Source organism: Drosophila subpulchrella, chromosome 2R, assembly GCF_014743375.2.
Source record: "Drosophila subpulchrella strain 33 F10 #4 breed RU33 chromosome 2R, RU_Dsub_v1.1 Primary Assembly, whole genome shotgun sequence".
In the NCBI taxonomy this organism is placed as follows: Eukaryota; Metazoa; Arthropoda; class Insecta; order Diptera; family Drosophilidae; genus Drosophila; species Drosophila subpulchrella.
The window spans coordinates 6,426,148-6,443,651 of NC_050611.1; the positions used below are offsets into that span (position 1 = coordinate 6,426,148).

General features: G+C 41.9%; 7 protein-coding genes across 10 annotated transcripts; 4 read left to right on the forward strand and 3 right to left on the reverse strand.

The window, feature by feature from the left end:
* The first annotated feature begins 142 nt into the window (after window positions 1-142).
* LOC119550193 (G protein alpha s subunit) lies at window positions 143-4,807 on the forward strand. 3 transcript variants are annotated; one of them, XM_037858736.1, is made up of 9 exons: window positions 143-226; window positions 1,895-2,372; window positions 2,446-2,542; window positions 2,602-2,722; window positions 3,545-3,673; window positions 3,736-3,915; window positions 3,971-4,095; window positions 4,403-4,485; window positions 4,550-4,807. In XM_037858736.1, the coding sequence occupies exons 2-9, from the start codon at window positions 2,097-2,099 to the stop codon at window positions 4,694-4,696; spliced, it is 1,158 nt and encodes a 385-aa protein (XP_037714664.1). In that variant the 5' UTR covers window positions 143-226; window positions 1,895-2,096; the 3' UTR covers window positions 4,697-4,807. The 3 variants fall into 3 exon arrangements, with proteins under 3 accessions (XP_037714664.1, XP_037714663.1, XP_037714665.1); XM_037858735.1 differs by lacking the exon at window positions 143-226 and adding an exon at window positions 269-436; XM_037858737.1 differs by lacking the exon at window positions 143-226 and adding an exon at window positions 272-436 and having other exon boundaries at window positions 4,412-4,485.
* Window positions 4,808-4,893: 86 nt separating this feature from the next.
* LOC119550195 lies at window positions 4,894-6,655 on the reverse strand. 2 transcript variants are annotated; one of them, XM_037858739.1, is made up of 4 exons: window positions 6,477-6,630; window positions 6,344-6,389; window positions 5,558-5,594; window positions 4,894-5,291 (listed from the first exon to the last, which is right to left on the reverse strand). In XM_037858739.1, the coding sequence occupies exons 1-4, from the start codon at window positions 6,543-6,545 to the stop codon at window positions 5,030-5,032; spliced, it is 414 nt and encodes a 137-aa protein (XP_037714667.1). In that variant the 5' UTR covers window positions 6,546-6,630; the 3' UTR covers window positions 4,894-5,029. The 2 variants fall into 2 exon arrangements, with proteins under 2 accessions (XP_037714667.1, XP_037714668.1); XM_037858740.1 differs by lacking the exons at window positions 4,894-5,291; window positions 5,558-5,594 and adding an exon at window positions 5,784-6,167 and having other exon boundaries at window positions 6,477-6,655.
* A 2,686-nt stretch (window positions 6,656-9,341) lies between these two features.
* Window positions 9,342-12,516, forward strand: LOC119551126 (stomatin-like protein 2, mitochondrial). The gene is made up of 7 exons (XM_037860309.1): window positions 9,342-9,497; window positions 9,563-9,664; window positions 9,732-9,939; window positions 10,001-10,200; window positions 10,257-10,401; window positions 10,461-10,576; window positions 12,196-12,516. Exons 1-7 carry the CDS (start codon window positions 9,423-9,425, stop codon window positions 12,475-12,477), a joined length of 1,128 nt encoding a protein of 375 aa, XP_037716237.1. The 5' UTR covers window positions 9,342-9,422; the 3' UTR covers window positions 12,478-12,516.
* On the forward strand, window positions 10,605-12,144 carry LOC119551124 (fizzy-related protein homolog). The gene has a single exon (XM_037860307.1). It carries the CDS (start codon window positions 10,717-10,719, stop codon window positions 12,079-12,081), a length of 1,365 nt encoding a protein of 454 aa, XP_037716235.1. The 5' UTR covers window positions 10,605-10,716; the 3' UTR covers window positions 12,082-12,144.
* A 101-nt stretch (window positions 12,517-12,617) lies between the features above and the next one.
* Window positions 12,618-14,132, reverse strand: LOC119551125 (cytochrome c oxidase assembly protein COX15 homolog). Its single transcript, XM_037860308.1, has 4 exons — window positions 13,927-14,132; window positions 13,753-13,855; window positions 13,562-13,694; window positions 12,618-13,503 (listed from the first exon to the last, which is right to left on the reverse strand). Exons 1-4 carry the CDS (start codon window positions 14,017-14,019, stop codon window positions 12,651-12,653), a joined length of 1,182 nt encoding a protein of 393 aa, XP_037716236.1. The 5' UTR covers window positions 14,020-14,132; the 3' UTR covers window positions 12,618-12,650.
* Window positions 14,133-14,192: 60 nt separating this feature from the next.
* LOC119551213 (THO complex subunit 5) lies at window positions 14,193-16,476 on the forward strand. The gene is made up of 6 exons (XM_037860448.1): window positions 14,193-14,327; window positions 14,378-15,169; window positions 15,227-15,339; window positions 15,398-15,485; window positions 15,539-16,075; window positions 16,130-16,476. The coding sequence occupies exons 1-6, from the start codon at window positions 14,253-14,255 to the stop codon at window positions 16,370-16,372; spliced, it is 1,848 nt and encodes a 615-aa protein (XP_037716376.1). The 5' UTR covers window positions 14,193-14,252; the 3' UTR covers window positions 16,373-16,476.
* On the reverse strand, window positions 16,410-17,440 carry LOC119551214 (uncharacterized protein C6orf136 homolog). Its single transcript, XM_037860450.1, has one exon. It carries the CDS (start codon window positions 17,249-17,251, stop codon window positions 16,490-16,492), a length of 762 nt encoding a protein of 253 aa, XP_037716378.1. The 5' UTR covers window positions 17,252-17,440; the 3' UTR covers window positions 16,410-16,489.
* Window positions 17,441-17,504: the final 64 nt, after the last annotated feature.

Sequence of the window (17,504 nt, forward strand, 5' to 3'; positions counted from 1 at the left end):
TATAATTATCTATGTAATAAGAGTAATTGATTACAAGTATTATCATAGATTTTATAAAAGTGAGAGCAAGTATACCATTATTATAAACTAACGTATTTCCCCTAGTAAATAGTATATCTATCTACACTTGCGCCCTCACTATCCGATAGTCAGGAAAAAGTATCGATAAAAGTATCTACTTTGTTGCATCCCTAGGTTGATACATAAAATAAAAAATATATAAAAAGTGAGTTAGTACTGGTATTAAAAGTAATTTTTAAGTAACAAATTGATGAATTGCAACCACGCAAAGATAAAGAATTTTGGGAAACTAGAAAACGGTGGCTGGCGCGTCAAGTGCGATAGAAATAGCCGTTTTTCAGCACCCGAAAGTCGCTCCCCAACAGAATCGTGCACCTATAGTTTTAGAAGTTGCTCCCATGAATAAAAATGTTCGGTAATTTCACGGTAAACAATAACCATTGTCAAACATAGGGAATAAGTCGCGTTCATATACGTAATTGGAATCGCGCAAAGATGTGATTTGGTTCGGGGATTCCATGTCCATTTATCCATTCGATTCGAGTTCGACTTCCTGACGTCCTACGTCCTGCGTCCTGCGTCCTACGTCCTTAAACCTGAAATCAGTGAAAAATCGTTCGCGCATGAATATTCAAAATACTATCCCATCGGATTCGATTCGTGATGGTATAAGTATAATATAGTTTCCTAACCCAAAGTGTCAAAGAAATGGCAAATATTCGGATTCGGAGGCACGGAGCACATACGTATTGATATATGTACATACATTTATTTATGTACATCCATTCACACATGCGAACCGAGAACTTGTGTATATATCTAAATACATACGCACGTATATACGAGTAGATACACAACGGTGTGTACTCATATCTGTGAGATATATATGTGCCCGTGCCCGCTTAGATCCCGATTCCGATGAATTTATGTACATATATTTACATTAAAATCTGCATATCTCCTATCTACGGCTATATGTCCGTTAGGTTCTGCCCTGGCCATATAGTATGTATCTTCCTTCGCCTCTCGTCGGTCGGCAATAATTAATAGATTAAATACTTTTACGCGTGCCTATACATTTTTGTGCATATAATTCATATTCGAGCAAAAGTTAATCAAATTTTCGCCACTGAATATATGTAATTTTCTCCCATCCGAGTTTTAACTGCAGATGGAATTATGTTGGTATCTCTATATACATGCGTACCTGCACCTCAGTATGCGCGAAAATTCCACCCGCCCTCTTCTTCACCTGTTACACTACGCCGATATAGATGTGGATGTGGATGTGAATATGAATGTGATGAATTCCAATCGCCCGACGAGAATGTCGAATGTACGGGCGTTTTGCGTGGAGTAATTTTTGATTTTTATTTTGATTTCGGTTTTCGATAATAGAGCCAGCGTTGTTTTCGGACTCGAAATATTAGTGACTCAGGGGACTTTCGTGGGCGGCAATGTCACAAATGTCGCCTTGGCTTAGGCGCCTATTATGGGGCGACATACATGATATAGGGGTACTGATGTAGGTTCACAAATCCCTTGGAGCACGAATACACACCTGCCACCTGCAGATGATATTTACGATTTTATGTAAACAAGAAGTGTTGATTTATTTGAATTGCTGTCTGATTTAATTCCTGAATAGTTTATTGTTCCATATAAGAGATATTCTACATCAAAACACTGTACTCTATGAAGTGTTTTTAAAAATCGTAATTTGTTTTGGTGGCATAACTAACTCGAAGCCTCTGGCCTCTATCAGTTGAAAAAGTTTTTAGTGGGATATGTATTCTATGACTCAAAATCGCCTTAGCTCGAGTTTTATTATATGTATTAATCAAAGAACAATCTTCTTTCTTTGCCATTCCAGCCTGCTACAGAGATCTGCTGAAGCGCTGAGCCAACGGTGGTGTCACTGAGATCGGCGACCCGAAGTGCACATAAGGACATTGTGTATTGATCCGAGGAACTCAGCTATACTGGAGCAGAACGGAGAAAGCACAAGGGGTGCCGAGTCACCCGACGCGAACCAGGAAAACCGAGCGACGTGTTGGTGGACCCCGTGGGCTGCGATGGGTTGCTTTGGGTCACCCACCTCCAAGCAGTCGGATGTTAACTCGGAGGACTCGAAAAGCCAGAAGCGCCGGAGCGATGCAATATCTAGACAGTTGCAGAAGGACAAACAGCTCTACAGGGCCACACACAGGCTGCTCCTCCTGGGGGCGGGCGAGTCCGGCAAATCAACTATAGTCAAGCAAATGCGAATATTGCATGTCGACGGATTTTCTGACTCGGAGAAGAAACAGAAAATTGATGATATTAAAAAGAATATTCGAGACGCTATCTTGGTGAGTCCTACTTTAGTCCACTCTGATTAAATTCATATTAGAAAACCCCATTGTAACTAAATATTTCTTGCAGACTATTACAGGAGCCATGAGCACACTTAATCCACCTGTAGCTTTAGAAAAGAAAGAAAATGAACCCAGAGTGGAATACATTCAGGATTATGCATCTAGTAAGTCAATTGATCTGGTTTATGCAAGATCTTTAGCACTAACCTTATTCTCGTTACAGGTCCGGACTTTAATTATCCTCCTGAATTTTATGAACATACAGAAGAACTATGGAAAGACAAGGGTGTTCTTCAAACCTATGAGAGGTCGAATGAGTATCAATTAATCGATTGTGCGAAATAGTAAGTATTGTCTCTGTTTTACATAGTAATAATCGATGTGGCCGAACAATTTGTTTTTGTAGCAATTTGCGAATGAAAAATAATTTATCTATTAATCCTGAAAGTGCATGCCAATTATTCTGATAGCTTTACTGTGTGTTTTTCGTGGAAGTGCATCAATTTCTGAAGATTAAAAATATTCGTTGGATTGGAAGTATGCAACTTATAATTCTAAAAAGTCAAACTGCTTAATGAAATTAATCCACATGTGTAAATGCTTTGTAGAAGTGTGGGCATTATAACTATGTATATCATGGAATACCACAAGAAAACCCCTACACATAATATTTTTTATCCCGGAGACCAAAGCGTTCGTTCATTTTCGGTTCATATGTATATTTTTTTTGGGGTTTTTGTCAAGTTGGTGTATGAGGTTTTTATTTTATTGTATTGTATTGATAAATGAATATTATCCAATTTTGAAAAAAAAACCATAAACAAAAAAAAAATATTTTAAAATCGAACTTTTTAAGACTACACCAAAATGATATCTAACTAAAGTGCAACATTTACATATATGTTTAGGAACCAACTTTAGATAATTTGAATAGAATTCATAGAATTCGACTCAGTTTGGATTTGGTTCAATCCTGAATTACAATATTTGTCAACAACACATTTGAGTCTAAGCTAATTAGCAATATATCCATTACAAGTCCCTGCCCTTAGGCTTTCCTATAAAATATACCCCAACAATATTTTTGCTACTTAAGCTTGTTGAAGGAATATTACCCTTAACACAAAACATTTACTCATATGTACAATTACTATTTCACATTAAAGCTTCCTGGACCGAGTAAGCACAATCAAGAATCCAAACTATACCCCTAATGAGCAGGATATTCTTCGGTGCCGTGTTTTGACTTCTGGAATATTTGAAACAAGATTTCAAGTGGACAAAGTAAACTTTCAGTGAGTAAAAAGATGTTGTACAGAATAATTCGGAAATAACCTTTGCAAATGTACGTGTGCAGCATGTTTGATGTCGGAGGACAGCGGGACGAGCGTAGGAAATGGATTCAATGTTTCAATGATGTAACTGCTATTATATTCGTAACTGCGTGCTCAAGTTATAACATGGTTTTGCGTGAAGATCCCACCCAAAATCGACTTCGAGAATCTTTGGATTTGTTCAAGAGTATTTGGAACAACAGGTGAGAGCGCATTCGCAATCTGATTGCCACGAAACTAACACCCACTTTCTTATAGATGGCTTCGCACGATTTCTATTATACTATTTTTAAATAAGCAAGATTTGTTAGCAGAGAAAATTAAGGCTGGAAAAAGTAAATTGTCGGAATATTTCTCCGAGTTTAACAAATACCAAACGCCAAGTAAGTAAAATAGTAGAACACATCTATCCCCACCATAAAATTCAAGGCAAAGGCTTTCTTTTCATTAATTTCGGCAAGACTATAAAGCAGGGAAGGAAGCATCATGTCTACCATCAAGTCACGGATTAATTGGGCAATTAAATGAATTGTTAACAAACTGACAAAGACAACGAATTGTTTCTCAATTGAAAGATGTGACAAATACTCTACCTTGATCTAAAAATTACGTTCAAAATTGAAACTCGTACCTAAATTAACTTAAGAAATTTAATGGATAATATGTTTTTGTCTAATTTCAAATGTGCTGTCGACACAGGTGACGCAATAATGGAATCCAATGACGACCCAGAAGTAATACGAGCAAAATATTTCATACGAGACGAGTTTCTGGTAGGTTTATAACCTTTAACCAATCGAAAATTTCATCAAAACTCTCAATTCTATGTTCCATTAGCGTATATCTACCGCTAGCGGAGACGGTAAACACTACTGCTATCCACATTTCACATGCGCCGTTGACACAGAAAACATTAAACGTGTGTTTAATGATTGCAGAGACATTATTCAAAGGATGCACCTTCGTCAATATGAATTGTTATAGGTTATCCCCATCGCCGTAATGCAAGTAAATAAAAATATTAATGACTTACTGTTTTAAATATAATTATCAAATGTAATTTGTATTTAAATAGTCCCTTGATTAAAAAAAAAATTCGCTGCATTTAGATCTGGTATGACCTTTCACAAAACTCAACATTAAAGAATAATAAATAAACATGTTAATAACAGACACGCTTGTTTTAATCATACTAGTTATGAGGATGCACATTGTTTATTTTCTATAATCCCTTGACATGAAGCATTTTAAGAGTATAATCGCGTTTCGATCGGTATCCATATCCGTGAGCATTTAAAATGGCTTGAGAGAATATCACTAGACCAGTTGGTTGAGAATACTGAAGCTGGCGGAGGCCTTGTCGATTTCATCGAAGTTCCTTTTGAGCTTACTGCTCCAAGTGTCCTTGTACATGGGATCCATCCTCACCAGGTAGGGCACCATGTCTCTGTGGTGGCCTGACCCTATCTTTCCTGCCGAAAACCGATCTCCGCAGGGTTTTGCGGTGTACTTCGCCTTGAAATCCGACTGGCTGCACTCGTAGCACACGACGGTTTGTCCATTTGCAGCGGAAATCAATCTGTGGGATAGAGATAAACGTGTTAAAGGATTCATTATAATAAGTATCAGTGTCTTTTGTGGGTAAATAGGTACTTTAACTTTTACGTCCATATATTTTGTGGACCTGTTATCTGCATATTTACATACTGTTATATACAGCACTTTTTCCGATAACATTCGGATAAGACCTGATAGCAGCCGTTTAATCTTTAATTTTTGATAACTTTGTTAGACGATGAGAGTTCACGTGTATCTGTTATTTGATAGTGTATCTGGGTAACTCACCTAACTATGAAAGGTCCATCGTACTTCTTTAAACCGGCTTTTAAAGGATGAAGTGTGAATTAGTAATAAAGGGTAAGTAAAATCGTTAGTTAAAATGGTTTTCGATTACATATAAACTATTTACAAGACACTTTCCTGTGGCGACTTCAAAACAGGGTTTTCTAAATACAAGGGTGAAAATAAAACTCTTTTACAAATGCAATAATTTATTAACAATTAGTAGCTACATCATTTTATATGCACATATAAAATAAAGCCCAAGCTTTTTATTTACATTTCAGTTTCATTTCGGTACTCGATTTGGTCAAAGTCAATGGTGTGGTATATATTTACAGAAGTTCTTAGTCGCTAAGTAGCCGTCTACTTTCAGTCCTCTTTATCAAGTGTCCTCCACCAATGCTGTCTAAACCACGTTTTGAAACTGTTCGCGATAACCTCTCTTGTAAGGCTTCGAGATTTTTGTTTTTGGACAAATAAAGATTCACATTTCTTAAGAAGACTTTGTAAAACTCGTTAAATAATGGCGATGTTGTTGATAAGTCGTCGTTTGAAAATCCTGTTTGTCGTAAGCTTTCGTTTCCGTTACAAAATTGTTTTAACGCGGAAATATCTGGTCAAAATAATAAGAAATTAGGAATTAATAGCTTATGTACAAGCCAAACTCTGAAATATAATAATATATACTTTTTGTTTACTAATATGCAGTTTGCTTTTTTAAAGATATTTTTAAAACTTAAATAGACATTAGACATAAACATTCACAATGGGTCATTAAACGCTTGTTACCTTCACATAAATATTTTCCATCCATCAATTCGTCATTGGGAAAATCCTAAAAGGTCATAAGTTGTAATTTTGTAGCTCACGTTGGTTTTTCCAAATACTTTCGAAAACACTTCAAACACTTATTTGTACATACCACACTCGGCGCTGCGTGGATAAAGTTTAGGAACACCGATACCACCACAAGGACAATGTAAAGATTCATATTTCCAATCGTTGACCTATGGACTGGTGCACTTGGAAAACAATACTCGGCAGGGTTTTGAAGAAGACTGTGCTCTTTATTCCGACGCGGTTCGTTTTATACCCGATTTGGCCCAAACATCCTCTGACTTAAACAGGGTGATGGCAAATTTATGATGCAGATAACTAACGACAGCTAAAAGACCCACAGGAACGCACCCGTTATTAACGGCTTAGTGGTTGATACTGTTGGTCTGGTTCGTTTAGTCGGTTAGTGCGGTTTCCTTTATGCTCTTAATGCGTCACTTGCACCATATTTCTAGCAACTAATGGTAAATACTCCTACAAACAGACCAAAGTGGTGTCAAGATTTGAGCAAACATACGCGCACTCAAACATATGTTCGAATTATTAGATTTAATTTTCATTTATACAAGAGCTGGGTGCCGTTCTGTGTCCTTTGACGGTTAATTGAGTTAACCACGAATTTAATTTATCTGGAAAGTGTCTTGGATTTCATAATGAAGCTGGGGAAAATGTGAGAAACGAAAAATACATGTTATTTCTTAAAACTTTCTAAAAGTCTAAAAAAATACTTTTAAGGAGTAGTTAAGGAATACATTATTTGAAATTATGTATAGTAATTCCTATTATGATTATAAATTATCTATTTTTTGTTTTCACTTAATAAAATAAAAAGGGTATCGGATGTAACTTCAGCAAAATTTTTCAATAAGATTTTTGAAAAATAAGGTAAAAATTTCCACCGTTTTGAATAGGATTTCATTTTAACTTCGAAATAGGCCTGAATAAACTAAAAGTTTAACCAAACCGGATTTAGACATTAAAAATAAGTTAATGGGAATTAAATCGAATAAATACTATTTGTTTGCTTCCGAATTGCTGTTACTTCCCCCAGCAATAATTCTTAAAACAGAAAAAGACATATAAAATAAATTTTCTCGATTTAAAAAGTATTTCAAAACTCAGTCATTTAAGATACCCCATACGAAAAGTTAATCGATTACCAGGCGATATGGAACACCCTGTTTCCTGATTATTCCTTTTTTAGTATTTTTTGACCAAATGTCCGCTACTAGCAAAGTCGATAAATTCAGACCACATTATATTTCAAACGGCTATGGGTGTCGGAAACTTTAGAGCTGAAAGCTGGAAAGGAAGGTTGCAAGATTTATTTATTTATTTTGCCAGCAGATTTTCAAATCTGGCTACTTAACTAGATCTTTACAAATTATCAGAGAAGAGCACAAAGCTTTTTTTTTATTATAATTTGGCCCGAACTTATGAAAAAAAAGACTAGGCTTAGTATGAGGTCAGAGATTTTAGATGTATTTCGCTTTATTAAAACTTCATAGTATACACTTTGGGAGTTTAAAGAAAAACTAATTAGCTTTAATTGTTTTTGTGAATAGGTGACAGGCCTAGTTGGGGTCGCTAGAGTTCGCAGAGTCTATATGGTTGTGGCTAAGCATCCCACAATTTGCGCAAACGTGGAGCTCCCATGAGATTTAGTCTTGTGGTGAGCGTAATGTTTTACATGTTTTAAATAAACCTATTTTCTTTCATACTTACTGGCGTGTTTTTTAAAGGTAATATACCGAATATCTCAGAGAGGGACAAGGGGACCTGCTGCACTCGCCCAGAAAAGTAGGAGTGGTGCAGCGAAGTTCTTTCATATTTGCAAATATTGGCATATTTTCTGTAAATATTTGTTATTTGTATGTTAGTTATTTAATTTGAGTACCATTACCCGTTCGTCGCGGTCCAACTCCTCGAAGTTTTGGAACTCTTTGTTCCTTCTTTTGCAAGATGTGGCTTACGACTCCCGAAACTTCTTTGAGGACCACTCCTACTATGTTCTCCTTCTCCACCTCCATATGGTTCATGATTCCGTCCATTGCCTGTGGATCCTTCACGAGCTTCATTGCACTGCACCTGCACCCGCATTGTGGTGTGTGCTTGTTGCAGAGCACCACCTCCTAGTACATGTCTCCAAAAGGGAGAGATCATTGCCCTAGGCGGGTGCTCTGATGTGGGTTATCTCTTACTATTTATACAGGGGTGCTCAAAAGTACTTACAGAAAACATAAGTTAAAAGTACTCATAATTTAAACATACTTCATCTACATTTTGACGTTAATGAAGAAGTCATTTAAATTACGTTTGAATGATGCAATGTCTTAACAATGTCTTATCTTAACCCAATCAGTACTTATTAAAAATACCAAATTTTTGTGAAAATCAACTTTTAAAACTTTTTTCCTCATCTTGTAAAATTCAAATTTTTTGTTGCTTAAAGTTTCTTCGGACAACACTAATAGTAAATGCAAAAAGAAATTTTTCAAAAACCGTTTTGCTTATATTTGTTTGTGATTTTTTGAAAATGTTTAGAAATTTTCATAAATTTTTTTCTGACATTGTCAATTTCAAAAAATCATAAAAAATATAAGCAATGAAAATTTCGGTCACAGTACAAAGAATACGATTATTCGACTAGTGAAACTCTTTGTCGATCTGAGTACTAGGCTTCAAGTCAAATAAAATATCTGATGATAATACGATTGTTTACAAACTGTAGTTGAAAGTACTCCAAGCTTTCTCAATTTTGTTTAGGATTTAACCGAAACAAATTTAGACATTGAAAAAAAATTAATGGGAACGAAATCGAATAAATTCTAAATGTTTGCTCTTTGCTTACTGTCACTTTCTTCGGCAATAGTTCTTTTAACACAGAAAATAAATCAAATCAAATATTTGATTTAAAAAGTATTTAAAAATTTACAAATTTGAGATACCCCATACGAAAAATTAATCGATTTTCATGCGATATGAAACACCCTGTTTCCGGATTATCATAATGTTTTCTTCTTAGTATTTTATGGTAAATCGGCACACATATTGCGAAATGTCGAGATTTCTTTTGAACAAAAGAATTGTTCCCAGCTTATTCCAGGTTTGTGCCGAAATCGTCAAACACCACAATCTATAATAACTTCCCGTAAATATTCCTACTTGCAGCAAGATTTCTTGCTCGCCGGCTCATGGATTCCGTCACAATCTCGGAGGGGAAAGGCCTCAACCCCGATAAACATGTGTGTTATGTTTGTGCCTCAGCAAGAGGTAGGTTTTATTGATAGATCAGATTATCCGAAACCGGCTTACTCCAATCCGTAACTCCGTTTCCAAGGCCTGGGTAGTCGAGCGCATGGGCCGGTTTCATAGGATTCTGGACCCCGGCCTGAACATTCTGGTTCCGGTGGCGGACAAAATCAAATATGTGCAGAGCCTGAAGGAAATCGCCATTGATGTGCCGAAGCAGAGCGCTATTACCTCCGACAACGTGACCTTGAGCATCGACGGAGTGCTCTACTTGCGTATCATAGATCCATATAAAGGTAGGTCCCGAATCCATATCTGCATCTGCACATCACTTATATCTGTTATATCACCATAAAGCTTCGTACGGCGTGGAGGACCCGGAGTTCGCCATAACGCAACTGGCCCAGACGACGATGAGATCGGAGCTGGGCAAGATGTCCATGGACAAGGTCTTCCGCGAAAGGGAGTCGTTGAACGTCAGCATCGTGGACTCGATCAACAAGGCCAGCGAGGCGTGGGGCATCGCCTGTTTGCGTTACGAGATCCGTGATATTAGAGTGAGTTGCGGTGTTGATTCCTCAATGGAGATCCCTACGAATAATCCCCAATTTAGCTGCCTACTAGGGTCCACGAGGCGATGCAAATGCAGGTGGAGGCTGAGCGGCGGAAACGAGCGGCTATCCTGGAATCAGAGGGTGTTCGCGAGGCAGAAATCAATATAGCCGAGGGCAAGCGGAAGTCCAGAATCCTAGCCTCCGGTAAGCGACATGGCACCCTTCCGAAATGTATTCAGTACTCAAGATTCCTTCTTCCACAGAGGCCGAGCGCCAGGAGCACATTAACAAGGCCAGTGGCGAGGCGGCTGCCATAATAGCTGTGGCGGATGCCAGAGCACGTAGTTTGCTGGCCATCGCCAAATCGCTGTCCCATTTGGTGAGTATTTCCCAGGGCAACTTCACTTTTAAATCCGGGCAAGTAGAAAGCTAGGCATTGCCGCTTAAATTCTTTGTGATCAGTGCTCACCTTGACAAGCCTCACACAACCAAGAAAACAAAACATATTCGAATTCGGAGATGTTTCAACCGGAGTACGAACATCGTTTACTTCGGGGACTCACAGGTGGCAAGAAGGAGCAGCTGGATCTGCGCTGCATTCCCACACGGGCTGGCAATCAGTGGGCTCGAAACTTTGCCCTCGCTCCAGGAGACTCCAGCGAATTGTGTGAGAATTCCGCGTACACTTGTCTGCTGCGCAACGAGTTTCTGGACGATCAGATCTCTTCCCTGGAAAACTGCAAGCAAACCGCACAGGTTCATGCCCAGACAGGTGACTTCAAGGTGCGGGAGAACAATCGCCTCTACAGATTTGCCAATGGCAATGGTTCGCCACCGCTGCGAACTCCATTTGCAAACGTAAGTGAGAGCAGCCAACGGCTGCTTAGCATCTCGAAGAGACCGGTACGCCGACTGCCGCGACGTCCGTACAAGATTCTCGATGCACCGGACCTGCAGGATGATTTCTACCTAAACCTCATTGACTGGTCATCGGAGAACACTTTGGCCGTGGGCCTGGGCTGTTCGGTTTACTTGTGGAGTGCCGTCAGCGGACAGGTGACAAGACTATGTGACTTCAATCGAGAGGACAACCTGGTCACAGCAGTTAGCTGGCACGGTGATGGCCGTCAGGTGGCCATTGGAACGCAATTAGGCTACGTAACCATCTGGGATATCGAGCGGCGGAAGGAGAACAACCGACTGGACGGGCACAAGGCGCGGGTAACTGCGCTAGCATGGCGTGGCAACAGATTGGCCAGTGGCTCCCGTGACCGCACCATTCTGCAGCGTGATGTCCGCAATCCACCGACGCACATAACCCGCTGTCTGCGCGGACACAGACTCGAGGTGTGCGGCCTCCAGTGGTCTCCCACCCATCGCTACTTGGCCAGCGGGGGCAGCGACAACCGCCTGTTGGTGTGGACGGACGATTGGCCAGAGCCCGTATACGCCTTCAACGAGCACACGGCAGTGGTGAAGGCGCTTGGCTGGTCGCCGCATAAATCCGGTCTTCTGGCCAGTGGCGGTGGGTCTGCCGATCGATGCTTGCGCTTCTGGAACGTGCTTACTGGCAAACAGGTGCAGTGCATAGACACCGGCGCTCAGATCAGCAACTTGGCCTGGGCAAGGGATTCCCTGGAAATAGTAACCACACACGGACTGGCGCAGCCACAGGTCACTGTGTGGCGTTATCCCTCGCTGAAGCAAGTGGCAAGGCTGACAGGGCACACCCAACGCGTTCTTCACCTGTCCGTGAGCCCGGACAACGAGTCCATTGTCACTGGCGGCGCAGACGAGACGCTCCGCTTCTGGACAGTGTTCACCAAACAGCAAAAGCGCAACAATTCGAACTCTTTGACCAGCTTGTATTCAACCATACGATGAGAGCAAAATTGCGACGTACCTTTGTTTTCATTAGAATTATATTTATTATCAGCTAAAAAAATAATTGGTTACTAAATTTGTTAAATGGTTATCTTTCCTTGTTGTATTTTTCAGGATGGACAGAATGCTGCTTCCCTCACGCTGGCCGAGCAATACATTGGAGCTTTTAAGAAGCTGGCCAAGACGAATAACACCATGATCTTGCCATCGAATCCTGGAGATGTCAATGGCTTCGTGGCCCAGGCTCTGGCGGTGTACAATCACGTTTCCCACTCAAACCAGACCACCAAGTCTTCGGAGAACGTTAAGGGAGTAGGTGCCTGCTTAAACGCAAAGAATGTTGAATACAAGGAGTTGCAGGAGGATAAAAACAGTGTGAAAATGAATATTGAATAGGAATGAATAAAAGGTTGTTGCTATTACTTTTGCACCACTCATCGTTACGTTTTTACCGAGGCAAGGTAGTTAACTTTTGATAAGCAGTGTTTTGAAAGAAGAGGACGGAGCATTTACTTTAATTTTAAATAAACAAGCAATCAGTTTTAACAAACGATTATTTATTTGCCCCTTTACTTTGGCAGATACTTTAACAGTCGAACCTCGTGTGATAGCCATAGAGCGAAACTCAGGAGAATCAGCGATCCAGATTGATGGGCAGTCGCTAAAGGCACAGGCACGTAGTTGAGCAAGGTGGTTACTCCCAGAGTCGCCTGTGTCCAGGCCATGGCCACCACAGCGTTGATGGCCCAGTTTGCCCGCTTGGGCAACTTCATCCTCCTGGTCACCAGCCACAGAGCTGTGGTCAGGGTTACCGTGCTGATGCCCAGGATGCGGTGATTGAACTGCACTGTCGTCGGATTCTCTGTTATGTTCTTCTGAATCGGCTCAAATTGCCACATGTCGTCGGGAATCCAACTGTCACCCATCTTCGGGAAAGAGTTGTACACCAGCCCTGCGTCCAGTCCGGCCACAAAAGCTCCGGAAATAGCAGTCAGCAGGACCATTGCCTTTGTGAGGTGTGTCAGGCCTTTAATGTTAAATGCTTTTTTGGCTTGGATCACGAACGTGTTCGTCGGAATCAGCAGGGATAGCGCCCGCGACAAGGAGAGTGAATACAGGATAAAGGCAGCTGCCAGATGGGAGGCCAATCTGTACTGTGAGACTCGCGGCACATCGTTGGGATCCTGGAACCGGTCCTCCAGTCCGGACTTGACCATATACCAACCCATCAGACCCTGCAGTCCGATTAGAGTGCCTAGCAGGAGTACGCTCTTCTTGGTTTTCGCACAGAAGTATCCCTTTCTCCAGAAGTAAATGGCGGGCAGAAGGAAGAATCCGCCAATGGCACGTCCCCACATCCTGTGCATGTACTCCATCATGAATATGAACTTGAACTCTTCCACTGTCATGTTAACGTTCTTTCTAAGGGTATAGAGAAAGCTTTAGTTTATGGGTTTGTAGGGACTTGAGGAATACCCACAGCTTGTACTCCGGATACTGCTGATACAGTGTGAACTCCTTCACCCATTCCTCCTGGGTCCTGGGCATCCGTTCGCCCGTCAGCTTCCAGGTCACCATGGAAAGTCCGGACTCTGTCAATCGGGTTACGCCGCCTGAAAAGGATATATTTTAGTAGGGATCCACTATTTTGATAAGAGATAAGCTACCCACCTAAGCCAACGGCCACAAAGACCATGCCGCTGACTCCCAGGAACCATCTTCCCACGGTTTTGTCGCTCTTTGGAATACTTATGGGTTTTATCACTGGGATTTCCTACAGCGTATATATGGGTATTAATAAATAATATTTTATTCATAATACATGTAATCACTATGATGGTTCACCTTTATCGCTGTTTGCGCAATAGTTTGATGAAGCCGGGGACCGGGTACCAATAGTTTTATAAGGCTGGTTCGTTTCTGGAGCATTCGCAGCATTGTGTTAATTAAATTAAGAGTCTTATTATTGCCTAAAACAAATATTTAAAGAATTATTAGGATTTCTTAATTATATTTACAAAGCCGCTTGTAAGTATGACCGCAGCTGAAGCTCATGGAAAATATACCAAAATAGTTTTAAAATCTACGGCAAGGTAATTTCAGTTTAAGCAGTCTGGTCATACTGCAAATGTATTAATTTTTGCGGCTTCTGATAAACAATTGCGAATAAAATGGAAACAATATTAAATACGCAGTTCGAGCAGTTGCAAAAGGCCATTGAGGGAATAATGGAGGCGAAGACCAAGGTTAGTGTGCTGTTAGCAGCTCAAGACCCCGCTCATTCCGCATTTTACAGGGACAGTCAGCCGACGAGGCACGCACCGCAGCCACCTTGATGTTTGTGGCGCTGAAGCACGCCAACCGCGAGGTGAAGCACAAGATCAAGGCTGGACGGGACAAACTGCACCTGGAGAAGTGCAAGGTGGACCTCAGCCGGCTGCAGCTGCAGAATCTGCTCTACGAAGTGAGCCACCTGAAGAAGGAGATCGTGCGTTGCCAGAAGTTCAAGAGCAGGGACACCAATCTGGAGCTCCTCTCGGAGACGGAGTACGCCACCAAGCTGCCCAGCATGGCCAACGAAAAGGAGGAATTGTCTAGCCACAAACAGCACCTTCATCGCCTGGACTGCGAGCTGCGTTTGCGAAAGGATCTCGACAAGCAGTACAGCGCTCTGCTGACCTCCAAGCAGGAGCTGCTTCAGGACAATCTTAGCCACGCCCAGAGGTACATCTCCTTTGGCCCTGCCCTGCGCACCTTGCAGGGAGCCACGAAGCCGCTGCACGATGCCCTACAACTGTCCCTCGATGTGGAGTGGAAGCTAAGCGCCGTGGTCAAGTATCTGCCAAAGCCCCTATACATTTTGTTTATTATCCTGCAATCCCTGCAACGGGCCAGCGAGGATCAATCGTTCACCGCCGAGGTGGTGGGCTACGAGAGCGAGGCCCAAATGCAGGAGCTGCTAAAGGAGAAGAAGTACGCCACTTTGCACCCCGGACAGAATGACAAGGAATCTGCTTCGCCGAAAGAGTCTGTGGAGAATGGCTTGGAAGATGCACTGTCTCCTCATCCATTGCACATTTGCATGACGGTACGTAGACGTGCATTTCTTGTTTTAAAATAACCTTTACAAGCTAAATATCCATAGATTGGAGCCGCCGGAGCGAATCAGCTCATTTTGCAGATTCGATATTTTGAGCTGATTAAGTGTGCCACTGTCTGGGGCCAACTTAACTACTCCAGCAATGCCAACACTCAGGGGTAATTCTTTAATAAGCCAGGCGATACATTCCATTTACAACTTGTAATCTTTTCACAGTGATACAAACTTTGTCCACCACCTATTGCGTCATTTGTATGCCAACGACTTGGGCAATGAAATACCCATTCCTGGAATCCAATACGAGGTAAGATCTGAGATTTCCTCAGTTGCAGAATAAACTAAATTTATACTTTTCAGCTCCGAAACTCGGACTTAACAGCTGAAGAATGTGTGCGCTATTTGAAGGCCAAAGACTTTGGAAAACCTTTCTGTTGGCTGCAAAGCATGTGCTCGATTCCCACCGTCAACAATTCTATGCTGTACAATCACGAACTAAACTTGAACAAAATCACCCGGGAGATTATCGACCGCATTACTAGGCGCTGGAACTCTTGGCTGCGTTTAAGCCAGCAAATTCGTGGTCTAACTTACAAGGACATTGATTTGTTTACCCTCAAGGAGAACATTTATCCGGCTGGACTGTCCTGCAGCCTTGTCCAATGGACGGCCATAACACACGAAGAATTTCATTCGCAACTTTCAGACAAGTTGAATATTTCGTCAGACGACAAGGGCATTACATACAACTCTTACCGCGCTGTTATCGTCAGGGGCTCCGCTAAAATGGAGTGTTTTATCAGAATACCGAGTAATTATCCACTGGAGATGCCTCTTTGGATTCTAAATGTGCACTGGAACGGCTGTCATACCTCCCAAAACAATGCGGCCATCAAGGTGAGTGCTAATTCAACCGTCTCTTTGAACTTTTTATTAACTAACTTTCTTTAGATGATGGAGTTTTGGACCAACTCGCTGCAGCCCAAACAGTTGGAGGCCAACGAGCGCATTCTTTATGCCCAGCTCTTCCGCACCATCTACAGCTTTGATATATTCCTCGAAACAGAGGGCTCCATGCAAAGCACCGTCGAGTACAACAAGGAAAAGCCCTATATAAGTGCCTTTGCCAAGCGGAGCCGTTCGCGCCCGTACAAATATATCAAGAAGGGATCGGTGTATGCGTTCAAGCAGTGACGATTTGAAATCGAATATGGTACAAAGCTTCAATGCATTTACTAAACATTTTCACAGTTTCCGTTTATTACGTTTAGTAATACAATAAATAAGTAACATTTAAAGCTAGCTACGACTTCATTGGCAGTTGATCTTCTGAGAAGAGGTCGCCGCCAAGGAACCGGGAGGTAGCGCCGTCGCAGAAGTGTTTTCAACAGCCTCCCGACTCTCGTCCGGCATCACCTTGTCCACAACGTGTTTAACGATCAGACCATCGTCGCCTAGGTAACAGACTGAGTAGCCATCGTACCAGGCCTCCTGATCCTTCAGCACTTCCTTTAGCTGCCAGAGCTTGTACTTCCAGAACTGGAACATGACCTTCAACCCAGAAATGCCCCGCACTCGCCACCTAATCCTCACCGTGTAGTCATCCTGGTGCTTTGTGATCTTGAGGACTTCGAACTTTACGTAGGCGTACTTTAGGTGGCCCACCGTCCGCAGGATGGCGATCTGTTTGACGTAGTGATACAGGCCCACCGTGTGCTTGCCCGTGATGTTGTTGTGGAATATTAGTCCTGGGCTGTAAATGGAATAATCCAGGGGCTCCACGAACAACTTGGGCAGAGTGGTGCGCAGGACTTCATAAGCTCGGTCCAGGTCCTCGGGCTTCCTCGCGTTCTCTTTGGTATTGCCGGGCTCCCTTTCCGCATTGGCGCTCTCGTGGACACTTCGACTTTGCTGGAGGTTATCGGTTACATGGCAATTTAAGAATTTTTGGTGGCCTGCTGCCGGTGCGGGTGCATTTAGCCTCATGGCGGACGCCCACACCCGTTCCTTGGAGCACCAGTTGGCCATCCAGCTGCTCCTTCTTATTGATAACATCCCGAAATTTCGCATCATCTTGCAAGGACTTTGTGTTTTACTTCCTTCACCGGAACTTGGCTACCCTCGATTCAAATCTACTTGGTCAGTAGATCACACCATTCAAATAATTACGTTAATCCGGTTATTTGGCTATTTTTCGTATGCGGCCTGCAGGAATTTGACGTGCTCGTGTTTAGGTAACAACATTTGGAAATAAAATACTCGGCAAAAATCATATGGTCGCAAAGCGGAGTGTTACCAGGTTGTGACCCATTAATTCCCACCAAAA